The following is a 9,282-nucleotide window of genomic DNA, read 5'->3' as shown; positions in this document are numbered from 1 at the left end:
CACAACTTCACACTTGCCTTGATGGTTCCCAGCTCTGGTGTGACCACCCGTCTGGGCCAAGGCACCACCTCAGGTCACCCGCTTGGTTCCCGGGGTGCTACTGTGCAGGGGTGAAAGTGCTTTCTCAGGGTGCCTGGCAGGACGGCGAGGCAGCTCCACCTCCACATCAAACTGTGGAGCCAGGGACACAGCATGGCACATGTGAGCAAGAGGGGTGTGTGTGAACACAGGTGTGGGGCACCAGCATGGCCACGGGTGTCTGTGACATGTGGGGACCACGGCAAGCCTGCCAGCAAAGCTGCTTCACTTGCCCAGCTCGGGTGGCAGCGTTGCCTGTGCCAGGATAGTGGACATTCGGGTCTCCAGCAGCCAGTGCCGCCGCCAGTGTCCGCGTCAGTGCTGGTGCCGGTGCCAGAGTCGGTGTCAGTGCTGGTGCCGGTGCCAGTGTTGCTGCCCGTGTCCGTGTTAATATTGGTGTCAGTGCCAGTGTCATTGTCATCGTTGGTACCGGTTTCAGTGCCGGAACCGGTGTCAGTTTCAGCGCCGGTACCGGAGTCAGAGTCAGTGCTGGTGCTGGTGCCGGTGTCGGTGCCCCTGTCAGTGTCCGTGTTAATATCGGTGTCAGTGTTGGTGTCATTGTCACCGTTGGTACAGGTTTCAGTGCCGGTGCCGGTGTCAGGGTAAGTGCTGGTGCTGGTGCCGGTGCCGGTGCCAGTGCCAGTGCCCGTGTTAATATCGGTGTCATTGTCATCGTTGGTACCGGTTTCAGTGCCGGTACCGGTGTCAGGGTCAGTGCTGGTGCCGGTGCCAGTGTCGGTGCCCCTGTCAGTGTCCGTGTTAATATCGGTGTCAGTGTCGGTGTCATTGTCACCGTTGGTACCGGTTTCGGGGTCGGTGCCGGCTTCGGGGTCGGTGCCGATGCTCCCGCACGTGCAGTCGCCCCGCCCCCGGCCCCGCCCGCGGCGCGCGGCGGTGCCGTCACGGCGCTGCGCAGGCGCGGTGTGGCGGAAGCGCGACCGGGGCGAACATGGACGCGGGTGGTGGCGGCGGGCAGAGCCGGGTGCAGGGTGGCCCCGGGGCGGGCGGCGACGAGAAGCCCACGCCGCCTTGGGGCCGGGACCGCCGGGACCCGCCCGCCGGGCCCGAGAAGGAGCAGGAGCTGGTGAGTGCTGCCGCGCCGCCGGCCGCAGCTGAGTCACGGCCCGTTCGGGCCCGCGTCACCGGTGGTGCAGGACGTCATCCCGCGTCACGGGGCTGGCCGGCATCCCTCGGGGAACGGGACGTCATCCTGCGTCACGGGAGCGGCCAGCATCCCTCCGGGACTCCCTCCAGCGGGGGTTCCCTTCGGCGGGGCGCCGTCACGGGGAGCCCGCGTGACGCGATCGAGGATTCCCATTTCTGGGCGGGGGGCTCGGGGGTGGCAGAGGAGTGTCGGTGGAGGTGGCTGTGCTGTGAGCAAGCTGTGTGTGACAGTGGGCGCTGTGGAGGGATCCCCGCTTTGCCCAGCACGGGGGTGACCTTGGCTCTGGGGGTGCCTGTGGGCTGGGGTACACAGCCTGTGGGTGAAGGGGCTGCTGTCCGTGGAGTGTCCCCCGCTGGCCTGTGACCTGGTGCGCCTCCTTCTGTGGGGTTGTTTTCATACAGTGCAGAGTGATGGGGAAAGTGCATCTCACACCCCGGGAATAGGTGGTTTCTTTGGGAGAGTATCCCCAGTAATGTGAATATTGCTCCACCCTGGCAGCACTGGGGCAGGATGGTGCCCTGAGCAATGAGTGCATCACTCTCCTGGTACCCTGTGGCTTGGGGTGACCTCTGCCTCTGTCACACCAAGACTTACGGCACTGCACCCTTAACTCTGCTATCTCTCGTGTGTTTTGGCAGTCAGAGGAGGACAAGCAACTGCAGGATGAGCTGGAGATGCTGGTGGAGCGCCTGGGGGTAAGTCAGCAAGTGCCCCTCAGCAAGGAGTCCTGACCAGAATTTGACTCTGTCTCTTCATGGCTGTTCCTAGTGCCATGGAAATGCGAGAATTTTACCTTGAGTTGAGTGGCACCCCTGCTTGTCTGCTGTGATCTGTCTCCCAGCCTTGCTTTCTGTCTGATCTGTGCCCAAGGGACCTTTGTGTACCTGGTGTGAGAGAATGTTTCTGCCCTCCTGTGCCCTCCTTCTCCAGCTATTGGGTTGAAGGAGGCAGCACAGGGTGGGAGGCTGTTCTGCTAAGAGCCATGGCTGTGTTACAGGAGGGCTGGTGAGGTGATGGCTCAGGAACCAGCCTCTAGCTCCCTGACAGGCAGCTTTCCTCTGCAGGAGAAAGACACATCACTTTATCGCCCAGCTCTGGAGGAGCTGCGGAGGCAGATCCGCTCTTCCACCACCTCCATGACCTCTGTTCCCAAACCTCTCAAGTTCCTACGGCCCCATTATGGCAAGCTGAAGGAGATCTATGAGAACATGGCTCCAGGAGAGAACAAGGTAGAAATTCTTGGCCCCACCATCCCGTGTGACTCAGGGGACAGTGCTGGAGCAGGCAATTGCTGGGATCTAACAGCAATCTCTGTGACTTGCTCCAGATGATTATAACATGTCAGGATGGTACCTTTGCCATCTGTGGTGTTTTATGGGCACAGGGAAGGTGTTGTGTCCCTGGCTACCCCTGGTTCCCTGTGCCTGGCCTGTGTCTGGAGCTCCACACTCTTTCTGCAGCGCTTTGCAGCAGACATCATTTCTGTCCTGGCCATGACCATGAGTGGGGAGCGGGAGTGTCTGAAGTACCGGCTGGTGGGCTCCCAAGAGGAGCTGGCATCTTGGGGGCATGAATATGTCAGGTAAGCCTGATTGAGACCAGAGCTTGGGGAAGGATAAGGGCTCAGGAGAATTTCCTGAAGATCCTTGGCTCTGGCCTGTTTGGGATGTGTCTTGACTAGCTGGTAATTTGTTCATCTGCCCCTATCACACCTGCACGTGTGTCACTTCATGGTCCATTCACGGTTTTTTATTCATGGTTTTCTAACTGCAGAGGTCTTGCTGCTGTGGCCTGTGAAATCTCTGGTCTTAACCCTGTTCCTCCTCTGGCTTGTCCCCTATAAGCTCTGCAGAATGCAGAGCCTCCATTAACAGTATACAGTCCTGGCTAACTGGGAGCAGCTGCTCCACCTTCTCATGGCCCAGTGAAACTCGTTTTTGTAGTTATGATGCCCCTTTGTTCCTGCAGGCATTTGGCAGGAGAGGTGGCCAAGGAGTGGCAAGAGATTGATGAAGCTGACAAGGCTCAGAGGGACACACTCCTCACCCTGGTTAAGGAGATTGTCCCCTACAACATGGCCCACAATGCAGAGCATGAGGCCTGTGACCTGCTCATGGAGATAGAGCAGATGGACATGCTGGAGAAGTACATTGATGACAATGCCTACTCCAAAGTGTGCCTCTACCTGACCAGGTGAGGGGGCTTAGCAAGCTGAGGTGCTGGACAGGGCCTGATCCCTGTTGGGCCAAGGTTGCCAGATGTGGTTGTCACCCTCCTGTGTGTCTCCTCCTTAAAGCTGTGTAAGCTACGTCCCAGAGCCCGAGAACTCGGCTCTCCTGCGCTGTGCCCTGGGCATCTTCCGCAAATTCAATCGCTACCCTGAAGCCCTGCGCCTGGCTCTGATGCTCAACGATGTGGAGCTGGTGGAGGACATCTTCACTTCCTGCAAAGATGTGTAAGCAGAGATGTTCCCTGCCTTCTGCAGCATTTGCTCATCCTGGTGGGGCTCCCTGTCTGGGCAGAGATAGGTTGGATCTGCCACTGCTAGAGGTGTCTGGGGATTTGGATTGAGACTCTTATCCCTGAAATGAGGGTGGGCAGGAGTGGGCCATATCTGTATGCCGAGGGCAGGGCAGGTTGGTGCACTGCTTGGTGAACCTGTGTTTGTGCTGGAGCTTGCTGGGTTCTGGGAACTCAGGAAACCACTCCCCTCTGCACAGAGTTGTCCAGAAGCAGATGGCCTTTATGTTGGGCCGCCATGGGGTCTTCCTGGAGCTGAATGAGGATGTGGAGGAGTACGAGGACTTAACAGAGATCATGTCCAATGTCCAGCTCAACAGCAATTTCCTGGCCTTAGCCAGAGAGGTGAGCATCCCAGCTGGGAAAAGCACCCTGGGCTACCTCTGGCTGTGGCTGCCTTGGCTGCCAGGCTCTGTGGCAAGATTTGAGAAGAAATCCATCATCCCTACGATCTAGGCTAGACACCTCCTGGAGAGGTTGCCATTGTAGGATGTGCTGGCCAGGAGGTAACCTCCTTCTCCCTTGTCTTTGCAGCTGGACATCATGGAGCCTAAAGTACCAGATGATATTTACAAAACCCACCTGGAAAATAACCGTAAGAGCTTGTGTTGTGGCTTTTATCATCCTTGCCTGTGTGGGGTTCTTGAGGCTGCCAAGCACCTCTGAGCCTCTGTCAGATGTGTATCTGAGATGGGCAGATGGCCTGCCCATGGTGTCTGACCTGTAGATTTGGGCTACTCCTTCCTGTTGGTGATGGGACAGGGCCTTGTTCCCCTATGGTGTAGATAACTGCATAGTGGAGGGCTGGCAGGGCTTCTGTTGCTGCTTTCCTCACCCTGTTGTTGTTCCATAGGGTTTGGGGGAAGTGGTTCCCAAGTGGACTCAGCCCGGATGAATTTGGCCTCCTCCTTTGTGAACGGCTTTGTCAATGCTGCCTTTGGACAGGACAAGCTGCTGACAGATGATGGCAATAAATGGTTATACAAGAACAAGGACCATGGTGAGTTAGCTGGCTGGGCAGGGCTGGAGGTGCCTCGAGGCTTGGGGTTACCACCCTGTCACTTTTGGGGTAAGGGTGGTGAGCTGGCCTATGTCCCTGGCTACTGCAAGCCCCAGGTGGGGCATATCAGCTCAGGCCTGATGGCCTTTCTTCCCTGGAACCACAGGGATGCTGAGTGCTGCAGCCTCACTGGGCACAATCCTGCTGTGGGACGTGGACGGGGGGCTCACGCAGATCGACAAGTACCTGTACTCCTCAGAGGATTACATCAAGGTCAGTGACAGATCCTGCCTCTGTCTGCATGGGGCAGTCATGCTGTGGGCTGGGTGTGCAGCTGGCTGGAGAATGGTCCCTGCTTTGGTCACCTGTGCAATTCAGCTCCTGCACAGAGAAGGGTTGGTTGCCCTGTGTCTCAGGCTTCTGAGCAGATCACAGCAAGGTGTGGATCTCTTGGGGACTGCCTGAGGAACTTGGGGGCTCTACTTGTCGCAGAATGATGAGCTTTGGATTGCTCGGCTTGATCTGGAGTGGCGTTGCCCACTTGGTACCAACTTGTCCATCCTGCGGAGTGGGTGTGATGTGTGAGGTGACTGGCTGGCAGGGAGCTTTGTGTGGGTGGCTAGTGTGTGATGGTACTTCTGTCTTGCAGTCTGGAGCCCTCCTGGCCTGTGGCATCGTCAACTCAGGGGTGAAAAATGAGTGTGACCCTGCCCTGGCTCTCCTGTCCGACTATGTCCTCCACAACAGCAACACTATGAGGATTGGAGCCATTTTTGGGTAAGGGCCTGGCTTCAGCCTCCCTGTGCTGCACAGGGTGGTGCAGCTCTTCCCTCACACCCCTCTGGAATCTCTCTAGGCTGGGACTGGCATATGCGGGCTCCAACCGTGAGGATGTCCTGACTTTGCTGCTGCCTGTGATGGGAGACTCCAAATCCAGCATGGAGGTAGGGGCTGAGGCAGAGTTTGCAGGGTGAATCCTGCTTTCCCATACAGTGCCCTGCAGCTCCTGAGGATACAAGTGCTGTTCTTGAGCTCCAAGAGCAAAGCTACATGTCCCTGCTCTGCACTGTGCTGTGCCAGAAGAGCATGACCCTATTTTCCATATCTGAGCTGCAGCCACAATGGAATTGCAGTAGATTTAGGAGAGTAGGAAGCTATCTGGTCTCCTAGTAGCCCAGATTTTCATAGGAAGTGGAGACCAAGAGTACCTAGTGCTGTAGGCCAGCTTACTCTGAGCTGTCCCTGTGTATGACATGGCTCCTTCCCTCATCACTAGGTGGCTGGTGTGACTGCCCTGGCCTGTGGGATGATATCAGTGGGCTCCTGCAATGGGGATGTCACCTCAACTATCCTCCAGACCATCATGGAGAAATCAGAGACAGAACTGAAGGACACCTATGCCCGGTGGCTGCCACTTGGCCTGGGTTTGAACCACTTGGGTAAGGCTGGGCAGTGCCAGTGGCTCATGGATTGGGAGATGGAGTGGGAAAATCCCTCCACTGCTGCCCTTCAACCACAATGCTTTCCTTGGCAGGGAAGGGAGAGGCAATTGAGGCCATCTTGGCAGCGCTGGAGGTGGTGTCGGAGCCATTCCGCAGCTTTGCCAACACGCTGGTGGATATCTGTGCTTATGCGGGTGAGTTGGGTTGGTCGAGGTGAGGGGAGGCAGGAGCACGCCCAGGGTCCTCTGTCTGCTGATCCTGGCCCTTCATTTTCTCCACAGGCTCAGGGAATGTCTTGAAGGTGCAACAGCTCCTGCACATCTGCAGTGAGCATTTTGACTCCAAGGAGAAAGAGGAGGACAAGGACAAAAAGGACAAGAAAGAGAAGGAGAAGAAAGAGAGCTCAGCTGACATGGGTGCTCACCAGGTGGGGAAATATGGGTTGAGATCTGTTCCTGGAGCAGTAACTGGCTTTGGAGGGGTCCCTAAGACCCTTGTGGTGTCAGAGCTCCCTGCTCACCCTGTCCCCCTAGGCACAGAGGCTTAAGAACTTGGGTGTTGGGCTGGGTGCTCCCTGCCTGGTACTCAGTGTCTGTGTCTCCGCAGGGCGTAGCGGTGCTGGGGATTGCGCTCATCGCCATGGGTGAGGAGATTGGCGCGGAGATGGGCCTGCGCACCTTCGGCCACCTGGTGAGTGACACCGGGGGCACAGCACAGAGCCGGGAAGGGACCTCGGCCTAGAAACTGGGTATTGTCTCGGTAGACCTCGCTGCGCTTTGTCATCTTTGTCTAACACTCATCTCCCCTCTGTGCAGCTGCGGTACGGGGAGCCCACGCTCCGCCGTGCTGTGCCCCTGGCCCTGGCTCTTATCTCGGTCTCCAATCCCCGGCTCAACATCCTCGACACACTCAGCAAGTTCTCCCATGATGCTGACCCCGAGGTCTCCTACAACTCCATCTTTGCCATGGGCATGGTGGGCAGTGGTAAGCCTGGGGACAGCCTGGTTAGGGGTTTGTTTAGGGGGATGTGGGAGACCCGTGCTTTGTACACTACTCTGCCTGCACCTCCTTGTCCCCAGGTACCAACAATGCCCGGCTGGCAGCAATGCTGCGGCAGCTGGCCCAGTATCATGCCAAGGACCCCAACAACCTCTTCATGGTGCGGTTGGCCCAGGTGATAATACTGTACTCACTGCTCATGTGTGGAAGGGGAAGTCTGGAGTCCCTGCCCTGGGTGTGGGAGGAGAGTGTTGTCCTGAGGGTGACACCCTCCTGAGGGCAGGGCTGGGAGTGCCAGGTTACTCCATCACTCTTTCACGTGCTTTCTCTGCCACACCAGGGCCTGACTCATCTGGGCAAGGGGACACTCACCCTGTGCCCATACCACAGTGATCGCCAGCTCATGAGCCAGGTGGCTGTGGCTGGGCTGCTGACCGTCCTCGTGTCTTTCCTGGATGTGCGCAACAGTGAGTAGTGTGGGCTCTGTCCCCCCAGTCCTCTGCCCACAGCATGGGCATTGCTCAGCCCCTTTACTTCTGTCTCCCCTCCAGTTATCCTGGGCAAGTCCCACTATGTTCTCTATGGCCTCGTTGCTGCCATGCAGCCCCGCATGCTGGTCACCTTCGATGAGGAGCTACGGCCTCTGCCCGTGTCAGTTCGGGTGGGACAGGTAAGGGGCAGCCAGGGCTGGGGACAGGGTGTACTGATGTCCCTGTTTCCCTGGCATTGACCTCTCTCTTCTCTCACAGGCTGTGGATGTGGTGGGCCAGGCAGGCAAGCCCAAAACCATCACTGGCTTCCAGACTCACACAACACCAGTGCTGCTGGCACATGGAGAACGGGCAGAGCTGGCCACAGAGGAGCACGTGCCTGTGACACCCATCCTGGAGGGATTTGTTATCCTACGCAAGAACCCCAACTATGATGTTTGAGCCAAGGGGAAACTGGGGGGTGGGTAGACGGTTGGGGGGGGAGGGAAAAAACTAGTTTGTTTTTGTTACCAAGAGTCAAGGAAATAAACTATGTGGAGACTAGTGCTGTCATCCTCTCCTTGCACTGGGAGTGTGGGCTGGGCTCTCATCCTTTTGGGTGTGTCTGTGGCCCATGGAGGCTGTGCACTGTGCAGACCCCAAGATGCAGGGCATAAACACAGAGTTGTGGGGTGCAATGGGTGCTCCTAAACTTCAGCATCCCTTCAGTATCCAGCTGTGCCCTGTGTGTGCGCCTGGCACAGCCACATGTGCTCAGAGTGTGCAACTCCCCTTTAGCCCAGCCTGGCCTGTCCCTGGCTGGGACTGCCCTCCTGAGGGGTCTGGGCTGGCAACTCCAAACTTTCAACTACTATTCAGATGTGCTGGGCTCTGCCATCATTTGGTGCTGCTCCAGAGCTGACATTGGGGTTAAAAGTGGTCAGGGAGGTAGGGAGGAAAGCCACATGGGAAGTATTTTTAGCAAAGAGGAAAGTCCTGCCTTGTTTCCAAAACTGGCTGTGGACCTTGCTGTACCCCAGCTGGGTGGACAGGGGAGGCTGTGTCTGGGTGGAAGTGGGGTGGATTCAGGGTAGGGGTAAGGTGCTGCATCCTGCAGGGTGGAACCTGTGGGTGTGAGGTGCTGGGTGGGTTATGGGCAGGTGCAAGTCTTGGCTGGGAGAGGGGTGGGTGCTGGATTGGGTGCAAGTGCCGCATGAGAGCAGACCCTGGGCGGATGCTGGTCCTGAGAAGCTGTTGGTACACGAGGGTGTGGCCAAGGCTGGATGGAGCACGGCTGGGCGCGCACCGGGGCAATGTCAACTTCCGGGTGGGCGGAAGTCCTTGGGTGAGGCCGGGTCCCGGCGATGCCAAGCACCAAATGGGTGCGGGTGCCACCGCTGCCGGTCCCTGGGTGGTTGTGTGACCCGAGTGGTGTCAGTCCTGGGGTGAGTGCGCGACCCGAACGGTGCCAGTGCCAGGGGAACCCGCTCACCTCGTGACCGTGCACGGGTGTGCGCGGCGAGGGCCGGGACGGCGGGCGTGGCCATGCGGACCCCGGCCTCCCCCGGGACGCGCGGGGCTCGCCCCGCCCCGCCCCGCCACGTGACC

General features: G+C 58.2%; 1 protein-coding gene across 1 annotated transcript; it reads left to right on the top strand.

The window, feature by feature from the left end:
* The first annotated feature begins 985 nt into the window (after positions 1–985).
* PSMD2 (proteasome 26S subunit ubiquitin receptor, non-ATPase 2) lies at positions 986–8,263 on the top strand. The gene is made up of 21 exons (XM_079315694.1): positions 986–1,162; positions 1,882–1,938; positions 2,308–2,472; positions 2,704–2,825; positions 3,212–3,436; positions 3,540–3,698; positions 3,964–4,108; positions 4,298–4,358; positions 4,617–4,763; positions 4,930–5,036; positions 5,413–5,540; positions 5,620–5,707; positions 6,040–6,202; positions 6,298–6,399; positions 6,487–6,632; positions 6,812–6,895; positions 7,021–7,189; positions 7,285–7,379; positions 7,545–7,671; positions 7,756–7,874; positions 7,954–8,263. Exons 1-21 carry the CDS (start codon positions 1,028–1,030, stop codon positions 8,134–8,136), a joined length of 2,727 nt encoding a protein of 908 aa, XP_079171820.1. The 5' UTR covers positions 986–1,027; the 3' UTR covers positions 8,137–8,263.
* The last annotated feature ends 1,019 nt before the right edge of the window (positions 8,264–9,282 follow it).

The sequence above is a fragment of the Erithacus rubecula genome (genome assembly GCF_903797595.1).
Source record: "Erithacus rubecula genome assembly, chromosome: 11".
Lineage (NCBI taxonomy): Eukaryota > Metazoa > Chordata > Aves > Passeriformes > Muscicapidae > Erithacus > Erithacus rubecula.
Note: the sequence above shows the minus strand (reverse complement) of the source record. Positions and strands in the feature narration are given on the sequence as shown.